Source organism: Pyxicephalus adspersus, chromosome 5, assembly GCF_032062135.1.
Source record: "Pyxicephalus adspersus chromosome 5, UCB_Pads_2.0, whole genome shotgun sequence".
In the NCBI taxonomy this organism is placed as follows: Eukaryota; Metazoa; Chordata; class Amphibia; order Anura; family Pyxicephalidae; genus Pyxicephalus; species Pyxicephalus adspersus.
Window position 1 is genome coordinate 50950118 of NC_092862.1, and position 24472 is coordinate 50974589.

General features: G+C 34.9%; 1 protein-coding gene across 2 annotated transcripts in view; it reads left to right on the plus strand.

Annotated features, from left to right (window-relative positions):
* LOC140330909 (cadherin-7) overlaps positions 1-24472 on the plus strand; it is a 118770-nt gene that overhangs the window by 73943 nt on the left and 20355 nt on the right. For both annotated transcript variants that reach the window (XM_072411494.1, XM_072411495.1), the window contains exons 4-7: positions 2377-2496; positions 7873-8040; positions 11239-11426; positions 20640-20893. In XM_072411494.1, coding sequence (XP_072267595.1) covers positions 2377-2496; positions 7873-8040; positions 11239-11426; positions 20640-20893 — 730 coding nt within the window. The remainder of the gene's footprint in view (positions 1-2376; positions 2497-7872; positions 8041-11238; positions 11427-20639; positions 20894-24472) is intronic.

Genomic DNA, 24472 nt, shown 5'->3' on the forward strand with positions numbered 1-24472 from the left:
GATAAATGCTGCCATACCATAAGAAGTATGTATTTTAATGTGGTGAAAGGAGTGGGGGAACTCTCAAAACTTCATGACGTAGAGAAAAAGCTTGATGGATTAAGAAAAGGAAATGCCACGGCAATATTACGTAAGGGATATAAGAATGCAGCAGTTGACCTAGTCTTGCTATAGGAAGGTAATAAAGGTATGTAGGGAGTTTTATGCATGGCTGGTTGTACAGGTATAAAAAAAACACCACTGGGGTCTATTATGAAAATATCTCTATCCCATGTGCAAAACAACACTTACTGAATATGGAGGCTGTAACTGAGCAATGATGCAAGTGAGTCCAAAGAAGATGTTGGATGATTGTCCATGTTGCTGTACTAAGGACATTTTATTGGTTGTCAGCACAGTAACTTCACACTTTACCTTTAAGGCTACAAGCATAAATATGAATGTAAAAAAAAATATGTTGTGAAAGCAAAAAAAACTGAATATTGCAGTAATATTCTAGTAGATAAGGAAGTAGGCATTGGGTATTGTCCTGTAAAAGTTACATAAAACATACCTAGAAAATATTTGCGTTATCAAACAGTAAAATTATATATACAGCTGGGAGCAGATGGATAACCATATGGATACATACACAGATGAATTTATCAAAAAATTATTATTAAAAAAATGTACAAACATATATGTATGGATAAATGCAAAACCTAAATGAACAAATGTATGCTACTGTGTACAGGCTGTTCTCTATTGGGTATTTATAAACACATACAGAGCCAGTAGAAATATCTGTAGAAACAAAAATACAATGAATAAATACACAAAAAAGCAAATCTTAGCTGATCATTAGGTTTTCAAACAAAATAAGAATAAACTAAATGGAGGATTTAATTATCTGCAAGATTTTGCCTGCTCCTGTGATTCACAGAGATGCCAAAGACTGGAGTAAGGAAAGTATAATTCTTTCTTTTCCCAATAACATTTTTATGCTATTTACAGTAAGTGATTTCAGAAGGAAGAGGGGGTTGGTTTGTAAATGCACACCTTTCATTTTAGTGGAAGGCCGAATTTCAGTGGAAAAATAGGGACACAAATATGTTAAATCTGAAAGTGAAAGAGTCTTCCAAAACATCTACAAAATGTTATCTGTGTCTGTCAATAATGTCAAGTTACCACTTGTGTAGGGTGGGGGATGCTGTCCGGTTGCCAGTTTGTAATTTAAAACTGTGAGAATGTTTAAACTGGAATACAAGAATATGAAAACCTTTACACTTCCTGGGAAACATTTCTTCTTGCATATTTCTTGTTTCATTCATTTGCTCAATTGCCCAGATATATCCACCAGGATCTAGGCATGGTCCCATTTTTGGATTACACATTGCACTGTAGATACACATATTACTTTTGGTGAATGAGTCAATGAAATGCAAATGACATTGATTTAGGTTTTTTTATGGTAAAACTTTTAGGATAAAAATATATTTTTTAATCTTTTAAGTGTATTAGTTGCATGAATATGTATTTATCAAAATACCACTTAATACATTTACACCTCTGATGTGTTTGAATTTATTTTTATGTTTTATTTAGCCCTGAAAAAAATAATATATATATCTATTTGCACACATATTTGGTTCTGTCAATTTACAGCTGATAATAGGTACTGGATACCTTTTTTCATTGTTAACCCTTTGTGTCTTGGGGCTGCAGGTATGTATCTTTAGGTTCAAGGATAGATGTTGAGTAGTGTATATCAGTATTAGGGAGTTGAAAATGGTTGTCTATTGTATTAATAGATATAGGTGAGTAACTGGCAGTCTGGGTTTGTAGAGAAGAATGTATTTGGTGGAGGGTAGGCAGGTGCCTATAGTGGCTATGCACATATCTAATAAATAACATTGGCAAATTGCAAAATACATTTTAGCTGTCCTCCCAATCAGAGTCTGAGCTGGGCCTAGTTAGAATCGAGTTTTCATAAGTTATTCGATGGAGCATGATACAGTTTTCATGCATTTGGTTCTGAAGCTATTTTTAGCTGACAAAGGTTGAGCAGATCGGAGTGTTCCAGAATAAGTGCAGCTACATTTTTATACTGTGTTGATTGACAATGGTCTGTATGGGGAAAGCACACCTAGATGGAAACTAATCATATTTTTGCTTTCATGATAACACCTTAATTTCCACATTTAATTAAAATTTTGCATGACATTAGTATTAATTATATATTGTGTTATTTAATTTTATTCTTAGTACCTACATTAATTATTTTATATACATCTCTGACATGGTAATGCTTCTAGAATTACAATATTATAAATGTTTTACGATGTACTGCTGTAGGTTGAAATCTTCTTTACTGAAAGACAATACCATTTTATTAAGGAACATCAGTACTGCAAGTAACAGCAACAGATGCAGATGATCCCACTTATGGAAATAGTGCTCGAGTTGTCTATAGCATTCTTCAAGGTCAACCGTACTTTTCTGTGGAGCCAAAGACAGGTGAGCGTGTTGGTAATTTCAGAGTGAATATTTTATGCAGTGACTATAACATAAAATAATTACTGCAGCAAATGCTTGTTCCGTGTTAATTGTAAATTATTATCAATCACATACTCAAAACATGTTTTGAATTTTGAGTTGGACTTTTTTCTATAGTTGTTTCCTGTGCATCGTATATAAAGTTTGTCTTTTATCAGAATTACCAGAATTTGAAGAATGGTATTTGTATTTTATTAGTGCTATGTATTAAATCTATCTTTGGTTTACTAGAGAATTGAAATAATTTCACTTTCATACCTGATACCCGCATATTGAATACCCAGTCATGTTCAAGGAAAATAAAAAAGCTTAATCATGGTTGAGGTATGTCTTGCAGAACTAAGGTCTCGGGTTCAAATTTCAGCCAAGGCACTATCAGATTGAAGTTTGTAAGTTCTTAGTGTCTTTGCATGAATGTCTGCCCAAATCGCAAAAGCACACTAGTAGGTTAATCGGCTTTCCTTAAAAAAAATGGCCCTTGGTTGTGTTATACACATTAGGCTGTGACAAATGTAGGGACAGTAAGTGATATGACTATGGACCCCGAAAAGCACCAAAATCAACTCTTTTAGATGGGTTGGTTTTCCAGCTGACTTTGGGGACCATTTTTAGTTAATCAGCATAGGCAGTAGGACAGTTAGATTTTCTGTTACTTATTTACAGGTATGTGCTTTCCTCAATTCTTATGTGACAGGACCTCTTTAAGCACTATGCAGCCATGTTTCTTGTGAAACAATAACAGAACCAAACAGTAGTGACTGCTGTCTGATAAAGAAAATTAGGCGTTGATCCTCACAGTACAAGAGAAGTTCTTGAGTATAACAGTGCCTGCAATATAAAGTAAAAATAAAAAGTAAATTGCTTTATTTTTCCAATATATATTATATAATTATTTTTTTGAAGTTTTATAAAAAAAAAAAATTAAATAACATGCAGTTAGATTAGTTGACGTCTACCAAAAATTTTACCTTAGAGCAACCAGTGGTCCACGAGACAATTTTGGGGGTCCGCGGCTCTGGTCGGTGCACCCCCGAGCGGGGTCAGAAGAGGGACGCACCAGCCAGAGCCACAGACCATGTCCCCCATACAAATCCCTGGCTCAGAAGTAGGTGGGCTGTGTCCCTGGACACTACCTGCCCACTCTCCCATCGCAGGTTTAGATCTGCAATGGGAGAGTGGGCGGGGTTATGTATTCATGACATCACTATGGGGGAGGTTTCTCCCCCTTTGAATGACACCCAGCTCCCCGCGCATGTGCGGTCAGGAGCCGGTAATTTTAGTGGTCCCTTGGACAGAAAAGGTTGGTGACCACTGCCTTAGAGTGTATTAAAGACATGGTAGGGACTTTAGATTGTGAGCCTTTTTGAGGGACAGTTAGTGACTTGACAATGGACTTTGTAAAGTGCTGTGTTGGCACTATAAAAAAACTAGTTTTTATTATTAATAATAATTTTTACCATTATAAAAAACACACCCCTATATAAAAGAATGCATATGAACAATCATTTAAACTTTAAAAAGTTATCCTTTCTGCACTAGATTTAATCTTTAAATTAAAACACATTGTAAAGAAATTGCAGTATAACACCTGAAATTTTATGGACTCCTACTAGTTAGTATTCTTAAAGCAGGTGATGATTATGCAGGTATGACTTGGCTCACGTTGTGCCGCAGCATGGCTTCGAATATCATGAAGTTCATCTTATCCTCAGTTATATTAATTCAGTTGAGCCTCAGGGACTTTATTTAAAAAAAAACTGTGAGATAACTATCTGATACAGAAGAGATGACTGTGATATCCTTTTCCAGAGTCTCTTTCTCATTTAAATATAAAGTTTAAAATGCAGAACTATGAACTTTTTCATGGTAATGCTTTTATGGCTAGTGAAACTATTGACCTTTTATAGGTTAACTCTTTCATGATTTAGGCTGATTCTATTCAAAAGACCTAAAGCTGACCTATCACTACATTTTTTAATTTATATAACAAATATAAACCCTTTTATATTAAGTAAGATAAAATTTTTTGTGTACAATTTTTTTTTTTATTTTAAGGGGAGTTTCACTTCCGTCTTTACCACTGCAACAGGAAAGACTGAAGGGAAACCCGCAGCCTCCTTGGATACACATGTTAGTTGATACACATGAAAGTGGCTTTCCTCTAAAGTATAAAGAAAGTGCCAATCGCATGCGCAGTGAGGTTGGCAATATTATATAAGGTGAACCTGGACGAAGATGGCAGCACCCTGGGGTCAAGTCCATGCTGGAACGAAAAAGACGGGACAACGCAGGACCTACTGGACTAGGATCGCAGAGGGATTGATGGCTATCCACCTATAAAGGTACTAGTTGCCAATATACGGCAGTTCTATAGGTTAGTAAAGCACTAACACATGAAAATACTTTATATAAAATATTATAATTTTAACTTTATATAAAGCCTAAATCTCCCTAAACCTATAGGATGACAGCTCATTTGGGCTTTCAAACCCAGCTATTAGTGTATCTTACTTAAATGTAAATCAAAATATATTATGACCATTACCTTCATACAAATGTTTTTATTTTTATTTTATGTCTGTTAAATGTATCTTTTCACCTAATAATAAATTAAACTTTGTTGTGTATAAATAGCATATAACTGTTTCCTAAATTCTGATTGTTTCTTAGAATAAGGAATACCATAATCTAACTGGTTAAATTCTTACTCACCTTTTGTAAAAATAAGAAAGGTGTTCACAGTTCATTGTGATGCTTTTACATTCACAACTGGACATTACATTGTGTTGCTTAATGTCAAGAGGCTTTTAGTATTGCCATTCTATATCATAATAGGTCCGTGTTATAGTACTGTCTTTTTGTAGGTTTGGTGTGATTTTAATGGCACTTAAAAAATCAAATGTACAATGGTCATCCAGTCAGGTTAACAAGAAAAAAATCTATTGATTTTGGTTGATTGGGTGCTCATACACTCCCCTCTAAATGTCATAGGCCCATTTAGAAATCCAACTGTTCCATTTTCCATGTTCTAACCCACCGGTATTTTAGCTACTGCTTCTTCAGTGCTTTGATGCCGAATTCTATGCATACTGTTTTTCTATTGGCATAAGTAATTGAAACTAAGCGTTGCAGGTTTTAATATTTCTGCAAAGCGAACTGTTACCTGTTAATTTAACCACTGATGTCATCAGAGACTTGCACAAGTTTAATTACACAAATCAATATCTGCCCAATTTGTCTAATTTTCCCATGACCCATACGACCTCCTCTGAATGTATCTGTTCCAGGATTGCTCTGTCTTCTGCACTTGCCTATCGCAGCAAGGGGGAATTACTTTTCTAACAACATTTCTAAAATCTTTTATGGCAAACACACAGTACTGTGTAAACATGGGGATTTCAGAGTTCACTCTCCTTTCTTTTACATAGCTGACCTCAGTTATTAGGTGTGGGGTATAAACAATCAATTTTATAAAAAATTTAACAAACAATTATATAAAAAAACATTCATCCTCCTGCTTTTGTGCAACTTTTATTATTGTTTGCTGTTGTAACGCAACTGTAATGCGCCTGGGCACACAAACCACAGCCAACTCCAGATATCCTTGAATCAGGCTTTATTTGAAATCATACAGCACAGCAAGGGTTAAGTCCAATAAAGCGAAGTACAGAGGGATAAGGCAAATGCAGGTCAAGAACAATCCGAGGTCAGGGCAGGCAGCAGGCAGAATGGTCAATAACAATCCGAGGTCAGGGCTGGCAGAGTTCAAGCAGGGTGAGTTTCAGACCAGGTCACTAAGGTAATGATAAGCAGACAAACTTTTAAACACACAAAGACACACCCAAGCACACTGTGTTAACAGAGGCTATAGCGGGCAATGGTGTAATGGACAGGCTCTCCTTAAATGGCCAGGATGACCAATCACCTTGCGCCACCTGGCACTGTCTGATAGGAGACTGGGTAAATCCCCTGCGGCTGATTGGCCGCAGGGAATTCAAACTAACTCTGTCCCGCCCTAGGGCGAGGCAGCCGAGTTCCACGCCCTCGGGGGGTACAAGAGGGACGCATGGTGACACGCGCACCTCTTCCCACAGTACCCCTAGGACGTGCACTACTTTGCACTTGCAAAGGAGTGCTGGGAGCAGGAACCACATCCAAAGGGATGCAAGGGCTGCTGCCTGGCTGAACAGTACTTTGGCCAGGGCGGATCCCTCCGCCTGTAGAGACTGACAAGCTGCGAGCAGGGCAGCAGCCTCGGCCATGCTGCCTGCTACTGTGGCGTCCCCCTCTGTGACTGGGAACCCCAGGGACACCGCGGGCTCGCAGGACGGGTAAGTTCCTTACAACAACAACATAAAGTCAGCCTTTTTTCTTCTTTTTCAAACATTTTATAATTACTTCTTGTCCCATGGGGCCTGATTTAATAAAGCTCCCCAAGGCTGGAGAAGATACACTTTCATCAGTGAAGCTGGGTGATCCAGCAAACTTTGAATGGATTTCTTTAAAGTCATTTGCTAGCAAATGTTTTGAATCCTGGCCCAGATCCATTCCACGTTTGGCATAACCCAGCTTCACTGATGAAAGTGTATCCTCTCCAGCTTAGAGAGCTTTCATATATCAGGCCCATGAAGTCAGTATTCTACACCCAACCTTTAATTTATAAAGAAAATTACTCCACCCATATTAGGTTAAGGTTTGATTTGGTAAATGTAAAATATAGACACATAAAATATTATTTTTTAGTTTTCCATGTGTTGCATGTAAATAAAATAAAAATGTTATGGATAAAATATGTTATTCATATCATGGTAATAACAATAATGTGGTAAACCAATTATTAATTGTTTCTGAGAGGTGCAGTTTCCCCATAAAAAGCCTCCAGACTCCAAGAATCCTTCATTTTTTCAAAATTATAGTATGAAATTTAGTTCATTGGTGCTTACATTGGAAGAGATGGAGCTGTTATTATCATATCTGGGTGGAGAAACAAAAATAGGCAATGTAGACACAGCATATTGTTGGTGTCCTGTGATAACTACCTGACATCAAGATGGTAAATGGTTAAAAATAAAGCGTTAAAAACTTGTCTTGTAGGTCTTTCTTGTTCTAGTTTTTATCAAACAAAGTAATATGATAAACAGATCTTAACTATTTCTAAAACTAGCATGTTTTGACTTGTCTAATAATAACTAATAACACATACTGTATACCTAATTCTAAATGTTTTTGCTTTTATGGGGTTTTAGCTCATTTTAGAAAGCTGTGAAAAAAGTATAAATGAAGCTGAAGTTTATATTCTCTCTCCTCATATTAGTCTGTCTTTTTTAATCCTAATAGGGGTTATTCGAACAGCTTTACCTAACATGGACAGAGAAGCAAAAGACCAATATCTTCTTGTGATACAGGCAAAGGATATGGTTGGTTTAATGGGAGGACTATCAGGAACAACATCAGTCACAGTCACCCTTACAGATGTCAATGACAATCCACCAAAATTTCCCAGAAGTAAGTGGTCATCTTGGTACAAACAGATCTTTTCCAGGATGTAGAAATGTACCTGTCCAAATTGCTTTAAAAGTAATTTTGCATAACATACCTATATTTATTATGGCCAGGACTAAGTAATGCAAAAGTCAGTTAAATATAATATATTGCATATAAATATTTAAGCTTCTAACCCAGGGTTTAGATATATATATATATATATATATATATATATATATATATATATAAACAAAGCACACAAAAAAGCAAGAATTGATTTTGGAGTTTGAAGTTCAGTAGCTCAAGCTGAAGTGTACACACAACTGAATATTAAATCCGAACTCCTCTCCCACCTACGGGGTTCAGACAGCTCTTTCCAAGTAGCAAACAGATTCTTCTGCTCTGTCTTTAAAAAACTCAAAAACTTTTCGACATTAATGTCATGGGAGCACCCTGTACCAATTATTTACTTAAAATGAGATTGAATCCCTTGAAACAATTTTTTGTAATTGTCTTCACTGACAAAGAAGTGACGAATGAGCGAACGAGCACTGTACACACAGTGCAGTTCTGTCCTATGGAGAGGGGAGCTGGGAGAAAGAGCGAGCAACACTTCTTTGTGCTCTTATCCCTTCACTTCTATTGCAATCGTTCATCATCCATTGATTGCTCATGGATCTGTAATGACAGAGATGAGAGATGTCATTCATTAAGGGATTCTAGCCTGAGACAAGCCCGACTATTCGTATCAGGCTAGAATCTTCTGATGTGTGTAAATAGCCTTAGTCTTACAAATGTCCAAAATTTAATACAAGTTTTTCCCAATATGGACATCAACAGTGTTCTCTGAAAAATTTGTGAACTTTAAATTTGACAAAACTGCTCCCAAATTGATATGTTTTCATATATCTATGTCTATATCATATATCATATGATTATTATTATTATTATTATTACTAAACAGGATTTATATAGCGCCAACATATTATGCAGCGCTGTACAATAAATAGGGATTGCAAATGACAGACTAATACAGACAGTGATACAGGAGGAGAGGACCCTGCCCCGAAGAGCTTACAATCTAAACAGTGACTTTTAATGCAGGCTCGCCAGTGTAAAGCTGCCGGAGATGCGCGGCTCCGGCCGCGATCTTTTTCAGTTGCTGAATAGCGCGATGGCGTACGATTTCGGATCGCGAATACGAATGCGCGAGCGATAATCCGATTCTGCTTGATCAATCAGGGGCATGGTCTCATTTCTAATCTACCTTTAAATGGAAATGACCAACTTGCAATGTTTATATTGTATCAATAATATGTGAATGATTATCCAATTAATTTCAACCTTATATTTTAAATACTTGAATTTGTCAATAAGAAACCCCAGCTTTCTTGTGTCATTTTTCTTTTCTCTGTATGAACTCCAGTTTGCCTTTATCCACATGGCACCTCATTTGCCCAACCAGACACACCTGAGCTATCGACAACAGATGACAAAAACAACAAAATATGTAAACTAGCGCCAACTGTGCTATTGCTATTTTGTCCTTCAATAGAAAATAAATGAACCGTAGAAGCCTTTAGGGAACTTGAAAAAAATATTTTTTCTTTAACAACATCTATAAACATTGTACTGTTTATATGTCAGATTTTTATGTATATTGTTTTCTTCTGTATATTATTTAAAAGGTCTGAGATTAAATATTAATTCACATTGTAATTATATAGTATATATTATTCTCCAGATATCACAGGGTAAAACACAGTATATTTGCTGTGGGAGACTGTCATAATAGGATCTAATGGAAACCTAAAACTTTCCAGTTGTATCATTATAACCACAGTATTGTAATCTATTATGAGAAGTTTGGTACTATGTATATAAACCTGGTCGTTACTGGAAGGTTAAGAATTTAGGATGAAAACAGTGAAGTGTGCTTCTGCTTTTGAATTAACCCTTGATATAAGAAAAAAAAAACACTCGCAGGCATTAAAAGTAAAAGGATAGGCAGTGCTAACAATGAAGGCACAGAATACTGAAACGCTAATAAAAATTATTGTTAATGTGAAGCTGAGAAGTGTGAAGAAGTGCAGGGTTTTATGAAGGCTATTCAGTTCCTAATAACTAGAATAATTCAATAATAGTACTGTTTGGTACTTAAAGACAGCTCATACAATAGATTTTTGTGTTTTTCAATATGTTTATTGAAATTTTGTATTAAAAGGAATAACATAACATTACAGATATTGTCAATTAATAAAACAAGTGAAATGGATTTTAAGCACAATGGATTAGTACAATCAGTGAAGCAGTACAATAGATTTCTTGATAATATTCATTTTTGTATACCGTTGTACAATAAAGCAAAAAAATTAAAACATTCTCTCCCAGTAAAAATTTGGGTTTCTATGTTATGACAAATCAAAGAATATAGTGTTTCATGCTCCACACTTTGTCTATCAGTGAGTTCAAGGTAATGTTTTGTAGTCATAATTTTTTAATAAGAATGTAGCATTGTTATATTATATTTTATTATCATTTAATAGCAAATGATTTTAAAGAATACTATTTCAGTTCTCAAACTACTTCCTGTTATTAAAAATGTGGGCCTTTCATGCAAGAACTACAAAAAAAATTATGAAAAATATATTACCCTTTCTAAAGAGAAATCAAAAAAAGAAAAAAACTGTACTGCAAACACAAAAAAAGGAAGCAAAAAGTATTTAAAAGAGAGCCCTGTCAGTATTGCATGTATAAAAACATTGTGTTTTATGTCCCATGGACAACACTGCCTAGATCTGCGATCTGTGGTGTGACACAAATATGGGATGGTAAGGATGAGGAGGAAGGTTAGCCACAGCGTTAGATTTAGTAAAAAAAAAAAATGTTCCTTAGATAAAAAAAAAAGAGGACACCCTTCCCAAATTGAGAAAAATCCTTTTATAAATATCACCACAATCACCAAAAAAGTGAAAATACAAGCAGCAAAGAAACCATGAAAATTAGGAAGTATTAAAATGTTTGGTGTTGAACATGTGATCACAGTTATTTAGTACCTCATATGTAAACTACTTTAAGCATTAACATCTGTCCTTTACTATATGAGTAACAATGCAGCCTTGGCTGGAATACTAACGCTTCCTTGGTCAACCCAAAAATAATTATTTTGAAATTATTAATATTATTAATATTTATAATTATTATTTCTACTCTCTTTAGAGTCTGATCAGTATTATGTTCCTGAATCATTGCCTGTTGGCTCAACAGTAGCTAAAATAAAAGCAGCAGATGCTGATGTGGGACTAAATGCAGAAATGGAATACAGGATTGTTGATGGTGATGGTCAAGGTGTCTTCAAAGTGTCTGTGGATAAAGATACCCAAGAGGGAATTGTTTCAATCCAAAAGGTAAGACTATGTGATTACTTAAATGTGTTGTTTTATGAAACAATTGTGTGATGCACCAGGATTGGATTAAAGCTATGTACACGTGTTTGATGATTGTGGCCCAAGATGTACTTGTCTTAGGCAGAAATCTATCATTGGACAGCAGCCCACTGACACTTAGTTACATAGTCAGTTTACAAGTTTAAACCTTAGGAAATTAAACATATCCCAGATAAATACCCTATAGACAGTTGATCCAGAGGAAGGAAAAAAAACCCTGGTACAATTTGCTTCAACAGGGGAAAAAAATTATTTTTGATTCCATGAGGCAATCGGATGTTCCCTGGATCAGTGGACTCTGTTATCTTTACTTTAAAGCCTTAATACCCAGTTATATTCTGTGCTTCTAGAAAAGCATCCATCTTTTTCCTAAAGCAATCAATAGTACTTGCTAAAACTACTTCCTGTGGGAGCCGATTCCACATTTTCACAAACACTATCATAAAAGATTGTTTTCAGCCACAGCAATCTGATGTCTATTTGATGTCTGTACATGGGTTAGGGCAATGTACAGCCTTAGGCACTGTAATATTTTTGAACCCTTTGTACTTCATTGATCAGTGATTCCAGTTAGAGGATAACAATACACCTCCTGCTGTTACCAGAGGCTGACAGTTCATGTTTCACTGGTACTAGAGGTTGGTAAAACACACCTGCTGATTTCAGACAGTGGCAAAATAAATCTTACCCATACTAGAAACTAAAGATTCACGTTATTACCAGAGCCTGACAATACATAGAGTATCCTACTGGCACCAGTGACTAACAATTTACAGCCTGCCAATGCCAAAGACTGAATATATACACCTCATTGAAAGCAGAGATTTACAATTCACACCCTTCTGATAGCCGTTACTAACATTATACACCCTGCTCATACCAGAGGATGACAATTTACACCCTACCAACAGCACAAATAGATAATTCCCACTGATACTAGTGACTGACAATATATACCCTGCTGGTACAAGAGACCGGCAACATATACCACCATATACCAAAGGCTGAAAACAGATATATTTGTGTTTCAGTGCCCCAACCAGTAGCAATGTCTTTGGGAGCACTAGAGCAAATTAATTCTAAAATAAAAATCAGTCACATGGGCTAAACTGTATAGAGAAATTTATAAATCATGGTTAGCACAAGCAAGCATATATGTAGTTTGTGGTCCTGTGTTTGTGCTTCCTTCAGCATCAGTTCAAAAGTTCTCTGATTAATAACATTAATAAAAGGTCTGCTATTTAGCATGTAAAGAAGGAAATGTAGAATTAAAATGTACTCTTACTTATACCAGCTACTATGGAGGGCATTCTATTACCCTATTTTCCGGCGTATAAGACGACTTTTTAACCCCGAAAAATCTGTGCCAAAGTCAGGGGTCGTCTTATAGGCCGGGTACTTACCTGCAGCTTGCTGCCCCTTGCTTCATATGTCCAGCGCGTATGGTGGGGGGTGTCACGGCCGAGTCCCCGCTCTGTGCGGGGAGTATGAAGCAAGGGGAAGCAAGCTGCACACATCTTCCTGCACCTCGAGGAGGAGAACGTGAGCGTGGATTGGCTTTCCACCAGAACCCGCCCATTCGTCTAGGAGGGCTGCGCGTCTTCGGGTTGAGTGTGGAGCGCGCCTCAAAGGGGCAGTGTAGGCTGGCACTGGCTGTCTGCCGGCATTTAACAAAGCGCCTGGCTGTCTGTGCCCTGCCTTTTAATTTTTATTTGGTGTGCGTTGGAAGAGGGGTAGTCTTTTACGGCGAGTATATTCCAAATTCTATATTTTAACTGGAAAAGTTGGGGGTCGTCTTATACGCCCAGTCATCTAATACGCCGGAAAATACGGTACATTAATATTTTGTGCAGTACATGTAAAATGCAAGAAAACATAAAGCCCAACCAAATTTTTTTTTTACATTTTTACATACATATTAATTGCTTATTCCTAAAGCTTTTAAATTATATTTATTGAATTTACTTTCACCATTTATAATTCCTGAGGATTTTACTTTTACAGGTACATTCAACGTGCATTTGTAATGGGTAAAATAGGTAGGCTGCCATTTCTGACTCCTTCTAAAAATGCTCTTATCTGGCTGGTTTTTGCCTAGATACTTTTGGTCACTAACCTGCTGCAACTATGATGTTAATAAAGCAGAGCTCCTGATTTGCATATTTCTCTCAGATCGGTGATGCAAAATGAATTGGAACTAAGTATGAATAGATAATATAGAAAACTAGTATTTTTAGAAAGAGAAGACGTTGATATAAGCATACACACCCTTTTTTGTGGATTTTGTAAAATTTAAGTCTATATTAGGTTATTTTTTTCTATTTTGGATAAAGTGACTTCTGTAATGTTGTTATTTTTCTGCTTGTTTTATTTTTCTACCTATCTGGGGATCTTTATCTTCTTAATTTGACCTGATGAACATTGTTACTGGGGTTGAAAGTAATAAGCCAACATTTACCTTGCCACTGAAACAGAGATAGATGGGAGATACTCCAATGGATCTCTGCTTGGGCTTTAAGTCTATTTTAATCTGCAGTCAGTCATATCATGCTGCCTGCAGCATACCTTATAATTCCTTTTTATAATAAACTTGCGTCATGTGATTGTTTTAAAAAATTGTTAGAATACATTTTCAAGACAGCATATCGACTACCTCATATTCAATGTATTATTTTCAACTGCTCAGACTACCAAAGAAGAAAAATATACCGTGTCTGATCTATTAAAGCTCTCCTAGACTGGAAAGAATACACTTTTATTAGTGAAGCTGGGTGATCCATGGTTTTTCTAAAAGGCATATGCTATTTGTTTGCAAATGTTTTCAATCTTGGACCAGATCCATTCCAGATTTGCTGGATCACCCGGCTTCACTGAAATGTTTCCTCTCCAGTCTAGCACAGCTTTAGGAAATCAGGCACATTGTTTCATATTTTCAGAAATCTAAAGGGTTCCTTGACTCCTTCCAGTATATTTTGCATTCCGTTTTTCTGTCCAGTCCTTCAGCCAAGTTTATTAAATAATGAGAGGTTTACAGTAGATAGGACAAAAAGGAAAATGTTATCCTATGTTGTAAAATGTTTTTATTTTTTGTTTTCTGTAATTCTCTCACTCTACACACTAGCTCATAAATTCCATTTAGATAAATATCTTTCTATTAAATTCTCCAAAATTAGAAATGGGTGAAAAACAAGAAAAGTACATGAGGAATCTTTATGGTGTTGTGTACTATGTAGCTTAACCACCTGAGCGTTACACTGAGGTCTAGATTTCTGTACCAAAAGTGTTTTTCATGAATTTTTTTTTTTTAAATTGTAGACCTGTAACTTACAGAAATATGTCCGAACAAGGGTTCTAGTAGATAGTATGAATATAAAAAATGTATTTACTTTTATTTTTTTTTTTATTTTTTTTGTATTGGATTGGATACGGGAGTTTGTATTCAATCCAATATAAAATGAGCGTTTGAATTTACCAGTTATGTACTTTGTATTAATTTTATATTATTTTGTATTGGATTGGATACGCAAGTTTGTATCCAATCAAATCTACGGCCTTTCCAATCGCCCCAAATTTTAAGTTGTTCTTTGATCATTGCCCTTGTAAAATGAAAACTCATGGTGTGTGTAACATGCAAAAATCTTCTATAACTTGAATAAAATTATGTAAATAAGTAAGATATTGTATTTAATTTATAGCTTATTATATTGCCTATAGATCCTAAACATGTCCATTTTACTTTTTTTTAATCAAATAATTGGCCTGATTTATTAAAGCTCTCCAAGGCTGGGTTACACTTTCATCAGTGAAGCTGGGTGATTCAACAAACCTGGAATACATTTCTTCAAAGTAATTTGCAATTTGCAAGCAAATGTTTTGAATTCTGGATCAGATCCATTCCAGGTTTGCTGAATCACCCAGCTTCACTGAAGAAAGTGTATTTTCTCCAGCCTTGGAGAGCTTTAATGATTCAGGCCCAATGAATGTGTTTTTCATTAGTCCATTTTACTATAAATTGGATAGTAAAGATGTATTATAAATGGGATTTTTAAGGCATCAGGCTACCACAACCTTATATTTAAAATACAACACACTTTTTATTCAACAAAAACCCAACTAAACACAAAACAATAATCTAAAAAAATCAACTGCTATACAAATTATAATTGTCTGCTTCATCAGAAACAATTTGATACATATGAAATATTTAAGCAGAATGTGTCATTGTAACACAATACAGCGGGATTGGAAGGGATCCTCAGGTTCTCCCCCCCATAAGTATTTATATATGTTAATTATTTTAGTGCCCAGTAGTAACTCTACAAAATAGGGTTTTCAAACTATTTTTAAGTTGTTAATTGCCCCCACATATTTGGCCCCCCGCTACATGGCATACACATAAACATGCACACATTTATTGTAAAAGAACTCTTCATACTAGTGGTAATATTTTACATACATATACTGTAGGTTTGTTGCTTTATTTTAGAAAGTAGACATTTCCATGGCAGATAAAGCAGAAAGATAACTTGGAATACTTTACCCTCTGAACATCACTTCTAATTAGTTTTACAATTTAATCAATTATTATCACAGTAGCTGTTTGTAAAATGTACTCTCCCAAACAAAGTGCTCTAGTTTTTAGCCTTAATTTATATTCAGGGATGCTAGACTGATCAAATCTAAAATAAAAATCTCAGTGCCCATTATTTTGGGAATATATAATATTTAATTGGCAACGTGGAAGAAAATTGCTGTGAAAGCAATCAATTTAGATATATTGTTATTCACCATTAAATGGAATAACACCATAAAATGTGTACCTTCATTTAACTTTACTTACAGAAGAAGTGCAACTGACTAGAAAACTTTATATTATTGCAGCCAGGCAGATTTTTCACTTCATAAAGCATACAAGGCCAGGTCGTTTATTTAGTATGTTTGTTACTACTTCTCGATTTGAGTGACAAAATGATTAGGCTGTAAATCATACTGATGTTCTCCAATGTGTACTCTACAATTACCTTTATGCACGTAGGTAAGCCTTATGTTCATACATAATTTATACCATTAATATAGCTTATTGGTAATAATCTGCCCAGGTAATTTAAGTGTAGTTTCTCAGTGTGTGCCAAGACAAATGGTGTATAAAGGAAATAGATTGCATTGAAAGTTTTTCGGAAAATGTATTTTCTGCCCAACGTGATACTTTTACTGACATTCTGATGTTTATACTATTTTATAGCAATACATTTTTTGGTGGACTTCTTTGGTCTTTATTAACACAAATGTTGTGTAACTATAAAAACTTTAGGAAATATTTCTGTATGTAGGAAAAAAACATGTAGGTTTTTATTGCAAAGGAGACTCCAAGGGCTTGGTTTATAAAATTGTAATATTTGTACTAATTGATTCCCACCAGTGAATGTTTGAGGAAATGGAATTGCATTAGGTCTGTGGGTTCTCCCCATGTTTGTGTGGGTTTCATCTGGGTCCTCTGATTTCTTCCCACATTCCAAAAACATGCAGTTAGATCTAATGGCTTCTCCCCAAATTGACCTTAGACTGGGTTAATGACATATGACTATAGTAGGGACATTAGACTGTGAGCTCCTTTGGGAGACAGTTAGTGACATGACTATGGATTTGTAAAGCGCTGTGTGATATGTCGGCACTACATAAATACTGGATAATATTTAATTCCCTGTTTTATAAATAGACAATGAAATGTTCTTTATGCCATGTAATTCCTTCCCCATCTTGCTGTTAAATTTTCCTGATTGTACACTGGCAGCTTTGCATTTGCATGCCGGATCCAGGGACTTTCATAGTTTGTTGCTAAGGCAGAAAGACTTTAAACCCCCTAAAATACCTGCAAAAGAACGTAGCGTTGGCAGTTGAATATAAGAAGGGAGCATAAGCTTTGCATCTCTGCAGGAGAACATTTTGGGATAAGAGTGTGCAATAATGTGCAAGTGTGAAGGCTGGAGATTATATAAATAAAAGCCTTCAACCCTTAGTTGAACAATGCCACCTTCATGCTGCAGTGGCATCTGTAGTGCTACATATTGCATACTTGTAATTGTTACATACATGTATATTATAAAAATAAAATATAATACATTAAAGAAACAATAATGGGATTTTTTTCAAATTTTGTACATTTGTAGTTAAAAAAATCATATGTTTTACCATTTTTTAAATTAGTGTACTAAAAATGCCTTATAGTCACTTGAAATATATTTATATATATGTTACACATTATTTAGCTATGTAAGTTAGTCATAAGTCTATTGACAAGTTACCTGACAGGCATCATCAAGGGTGCTGCGTGATGTGAAAAATGACTGTTACACATAAAGGTGAATTGGATTGCTGAGATACATCTTTACATATTTACAGTTGAACTGTGCAGACTTTCAGTCACTGAAGTTGTTTTTGGTATGACAACTTCACAGGGACAAAAATGGATTGAGAATCATGAGCTGTCTGTATTATAAGTGGAAAGATAAGGTGATATGTGACATATTGTGAAACAGGAGCCAAACCAATCCATCCATAAGGATAGAGTTTATTTGGATTTCGCTAACTGAGCAATCTGTTCTTGTGATAAGAAAAGAAGATTCCAGGAGCATTATTAAAAGCATTATTAAGAGCATTATTAAATTTATTTGGGGAAATGTCAGTTTTAAGCCTTCGGTCATGGACAATAAAGAAATTATGGTTAATGGATAACCTTCAGTAATGATGCCATCATGCTAAATCTTTAAAAAGTATGCCCTTAAATGTCAGAATGTTAAAAAAAATGCTGAAATATGTGCACTGAGAACAGATGATCCTTACACTATAACCTTGATTTAGTAAGATAAAAAGCAAAGTGCAGTGAAAATACAAAAATCGTTTTCTTTATCTTGAATACACCTTACTTTTAAAGCAAACCTAGTGCCAGATTATATAGTCACACAATATTGAAAAGTAAGATTTAACTTTTCTTGCATCTGTGTATTACCTGAAAATATATTTTAATACTCCTATTGACCATGTCCCAATCTGTTCCGAAGAGCAGCAACCTTTTTGTACAGACTATATATGCCACTGGAACTAAACTAATTACCCCATACCTAGGCATTAGCCTCTATTCAAGAGTATAACTTCATGGGAAATCATTGCAACATTTTGATGCAGCTCCACTACAACCTCCCTACTGCCACTAAAGTTGTCAAGTTGGGGTGACAACAGTACAAAGAATTACTTTCATACATTTATTTTTGGCTAACCACTAACTCCTCCCCACTGCCACAGCAATAAATAGCTGAAAAAGTTTGTCTAGTAGTCAGAAGAAGAAAACAAACCAAAACAACATTAATTATTAGCAAGATTACCTGCTCTAAACTATCCAACCTAATACAAAATGTCATAAATCATGGATGTTTATATATTGGTAGCAAAGACCGGCACTATCCAAATGGAGATTAAAGATAATAGTTAAAATATGTCAAATACTTCAAAGCTCATTCTACAAAAATTGTTACAACTTCACCGATTCCCATGTGTTGTTCTAAGGCCATAATAACCCTAGCACAACACTAAAAAAAATATCTGTTGTGCGGCAGTAATCTTCTTTGATATAATGCACAGTACAGTAAAGCCAATATAAAATGTTTGTTCTTTTTAAAGTTTCAAGATAACTAAAAAAAAAAATATTTTTATCCAATTTATGTTGATGTGAAAGTTATCAGCTTAGTGAAAATAATAGCAAACAATAAGGATAAGTTATTGAAAGGATATAGTATGAATTTACCAATGCAGTTATGTCCAAGCAAAATTATGTGTTTGATTAAGTATTCTCTGTAATGTAAATTTTCACCACATTCACTAAGCGTGGTGAAAATTCCTGTAATGATCTGGGATCAGGAGTCCAGTAGATGAATGAGCAAATAAGGTCCTAATGATAAACAAAATAGTTTAATAAACAAGTAGCAGTAACATGGTACATTCCTAATCAAAGATTTAGGCAAAGCTGATAGATGAAGGAATCAGTGGGGTATAATTCAAAGTATTTGGCAGCCAAGGGTATGTGCATGAGCAGCAGTAAAGTCAGGCAAACAGTTAAAACACAGACATGGTTTAAATAGGAATTTCGATAGAAGAAGCAAGGAGTTCAGACGTCTTCAAGAAATTAGGTATTAATGACAACTGACTAAGGGATAAAGCTGTAGGTGGCTCACTGCGAAGTGCTATGGCCAGGCACAACAGAAATCCAAGGTATTTTGGATCCCAATAACTCCTTAGCAAACTGCAGTCCCCACCTTTTCTTCTTAGCGGTCCCTCAGCTTAAGTTGCAAAGATAGTTTCAACTATAACAAAGAGATAGTTTATACAAATAGTTTACTTTATTGTTGTTTTTCACACGATTGCACTCAAGATGAAACAAGTACTTTAATTCTACTTGTCTCTATTCAAAGACAAAAGACAATATGGCATTCTAGTTTTGGATCATTTTTTTCTATATCCCAGAGAAACGTGCTACATGTATATATTCATATACCAGTACATTGTCCCTTCAGGTAATGTGAAATGTTTAATTAAACAGCCTCGTCTATTTTTTTGCATAATGCATTCCAATTCAGCAAAATATTTTATAATGGCATTCATATTTAATACCACAGTTAAACATACTTGAACCTCGGTTTTTTAGATTTTTCCATTTTTCAAATGTGTTAGAAGTAGCTATTTTCACCAAATTATAGTTGTTTGAAACTTTTAGCCATACCAATCCCAATCATTTTCAAAATACAGAAGTGTTAAATTATTTTAGGTGAATGATGTTTGTATAGCGTTGTGCATCATAAACAGTTTATTTTTGTGTTTGTTTTTTGTGTATTTTCTCAGGATATGGTTCCTGATGGTGAGAGCCAGTGGTGCCTGTACAAGGATCATCATAATTGAAAAACCAGGAACAATTTAAATCAAAGATGAAGATTTAAATCTATTAAAATAGCTTTAGAAAGTAACTTGAAAGCTTTTTTAAGATTTTAGCAATTAGGTTTTCATCTACTTCAACTACTCACCTATTGCATCTTGCACATCAAACTTAAACTTATTATATAAAAAAGTGGTAAATCTAAAGCACAATATTTTGGTATATTTATGGAAAATATTTCTTTTTTTTCTCAGGTACTGGATTACGAAACAAAAACCAGCTATACACTGAAGATAGAAGCAGCGAACAAACATGTGGACAATCGATTTATTAGCGTTGGTCCTTTCAAGGATACAACAACAGTGAAAATTACTGTGGAAGATGTGGATGAACCTCCTGTATTTTCTCAAGCCTTTTATACAATGGTGGAATCTGAATCAGCAAAGATAGGAAGCAGCATTGGAACTGTGATGGCACATGACCCAGATTCAACAAACAGCCCTGTGAGGTATTACTCTTATTTTGTTTGCTGTATAACTACTAAAACAAACTTTTAGTTTGTAATATAATGCAGTTTAAAAAAAATAAAAAAAAACACTACAAAATAGTAATAATAAAAAACTTTAAAAAGCATTCCAAAATAAAAGTTACCTAATTATGCGTAATACAGAGTGGTATGCATAGACTATATATAGGTATACATAACACCTTTGTACAATTTAGAGTTCTATGAGCAAACATGCAAACCAAATTAAGGAAAACTCATGATGCAAATTGTGACAAAGAATTAATACAGGTAGTCCATGGGTTACATACGAGATAGGGACTGTAAGTTTGTTCTTAAATTGAATTTGTATGTAAGTCGTATTAGGTATATTATTTGAATAAATGCAATTAGGACAGATTTTTGTCTCAACATATTATTAGACAGCATGGTGTCAGTTACTATATTGTGTGCTAAAAAAAAATTTATGGCGCTCAGATATTTATTAACTTCTGGAGCAAGCTGTGCTTTGATATGAAAAAAGAAACAGCTGCAGAGTTTGTCTTGGTCATTAAAGAGTTACAAGATGCTACAGATCAGCTCAGCTCTTAGGATCACCCACAAACTCAGCTGTGTTTAGCAAAAGATTTCTTCTGAAAGTCATGCAACCCCCCCCCCCCCCCAATCAAGCCTCTGTCCTGCACATGAGCAAGCAGGGAAGCCCCTTCATATCTGGGAGTCATGGATATGAATATGCTGGATATCCTTAACTCAGGGACTATCTTTAATCTGTTAAGGCCATCTAGTGTAATGCCAAGATACTTACCACCAACCTTCTTGACATCTGGATTATGTCTGAGCATTTTTTTTACCTTGCACTTTTGTGACATCACATTAGACTTGAAAAAATTGTACAGAGACAGTTGCTAGGAGCTGAAAAAGAAGTCAATGAATTTGAAGGTGTGGAGATAAGTTGTGCATTCCCTCAGGCAGGGCTGACAATATTGGTTGGGATTTTACTGCAGAAAAGGCATTGTGTTGTCAGGTGAAACAGGACCATAGTAGCACACTGTACTACTAGAAGATTATTATATATTATTGTTTAACCTGTAGATTTATACAAGATATACACATAGAGAACTCTGCATTTATTGCAAATGAATATGAACATGTTAATTTATTCTTTATTTTCTGAACCACAGAAGGCCAGTTAAAAATAAGTAGAAAATAAAACAGGTACACCTACAAACATTATAAAGTCAACAGTTTTGCTCAGGTCACACATGTCAAGTTTCCGCCACGAAACTGTCTAAGTAACCTTTATGTAAACTATGGTAAATCCCTTACAGGTTATGTTGTGAACAATGCCATTGCCAATGGTTTATATTTGGTTTATTGCAGAGAAGATCCTTACAAATTGCAAGCTAAAAGGAATAGGCAAAGTAACAATGTGAGAGACTTACAATGTGACTTACAAATGTGAGAGGAAGAAAGAACGTGAGTGTGTTTGCAGTGACCTTTTTAACATGGGGGACCCCTTGAGATAAATTTCAGGTATTAGGGAACCCCTGCTATAATAAGTATATCCACAGCTCCCAGTACAATAATGTGGTGGTCAGTAAGAAGAATGTCTCTTACACTTGCTGGCCATTGGAAGAGATAGACAAAAAAGATCATTGGTATCTGTTAAAATGTCAAACTGCTCATTGCTCAAGGAACCTCTAGCACCCTCAGGAGGAACCCCAACATTCCACGGAACACTGGTTGGGAAGCACTGGTATGGAGGGTAGAATGAGTTCTAGCAGGTAGTGAGGCAGAATACAGCTCAAGGCCAGACCACCAAAAGGGTAACTATTTAGTTAGGATTAACAGAGGGGATGTTCTGATGTAAATAGGTGGTCCAGTAACAATATATTTTTTTATTTTTGCTAAATTTTTCATTTTGTTCGAGTAATGCTTAGATATTGTCCATTTTATAAATTTTATTAACTGTGAGCACCCACTGGTTTAAATATTTTTTTCATACATACACTTTAAATACAGTGAACTTTTTTAAATTAAATTTCTGTGAGTTACTGCACTTAACACTAACTAAATTACTCCTTGCTGTGTTTATTGAAAGTCCATTAATGTGATTTATATGACCCTGATGAAACGTGTGTCTTTTTTCATTTGTTGAATCATACATTTAGATTAGGCATTAGTTTAATGCTGTAATTTTATCTTTACCACCCATGGTTTACTACTGAGTTTTATTTATTAGTATTCTTTAAGTCGTACAGCTGTAAAGATGGCGGCAGTAGGTATTGACGCATTATTACAATTCTTCAGTAACCTTTATGATCTTTAGTAATTAAACAAAATGCAAATTAAACCCCCAGCACTAACTGAAAACATGACTTTTACTGTAAAGTCTCTAACCTGTAGCAACCAATCCGAAATCACTTTTCCTTAATGCGTCCTTTTCATTTCTTATGCTGACTTTGAGTAAACTATTTCCTATATTGTGATTTAATTACGGAAAGATGTGGCATTGTACCTAATAAATTATTGTAAGATATGGCATTCAGTCTATTAAAGAAGTGATAAAAACAGAAATGTAAAAATCAGTCTTTTGCAGTCAGTTTAATTGTAGTCATTGCTCATGCTTTTACATTTAGGTCACAACCCAAGTTTCACATTAAAAACTTTAATTTTTGCCTCATTGATCATGTGCTCATGGAGAAAATTAAATTATTTCTCATTGTGGAACGCTTGCATCTTCATACAAAATGGAAGACACATTGACATGTGAAATTGAGAAAGGCAGCAACTGTGTAAACCTTCCACACAGTGTGAAATCGCCATATATTATCTTTTGTTTTAACTATGTGACACAGCACAAAACTTGACAGTATAATGAACAAAGCAATTAGTAGGGAAATTGAAGATGCAAAATATCCATTTGAGGTAGCTCTCCAGCTGTTTGCTTTTTTTTTTCTTCCCTGTGGATGGTGTGGATTGTATTTATAATCACATATGTTCATATGCAGCAGTTTGTGCGCCTGAAATGTAACTAACATGCATGAGCAAACACACTGTAGCATAATGTGACATTATGTTGCATAGTAGTAAAAAAAATCCATATGTGTAAAATTAAAAAGCTAGAAACTTGCAGAATAAAGAAAATATAATGTATATCTTATTTTCAAATTTAATGAACCTTTATAGTTATTTTACAGCTGTAAGTTTCAGTTTATTAGTACTTGTGTTAAACTCAAGGCTCTGTACTAACAGATTTTTAAAATACAGAGATTCTGCGAAGTGCCAGGTAGTAACATTTGATATTCGATGATTTTCAAGCAGATGTTTTTTAAAGCAAAGCCGTAATGATTAGGGTCTATTTATATATGGTATATTGTCTATTTACAATAAATACATAAAAAAGGAGCACAAGAGCACTGTGGGTGAGCTAAATAGATACAAATGCATGTGCTGCTTGGTTTGATCCTGTCCTACTGAAACTTTGGGCTGAGATGTCTGATAAAGAATAAATCTCTGCTGTTCTTTACTTAAATAGTTATAATCTGGTTGAAAAAAGACACAAGACCATTCCACGTTTAA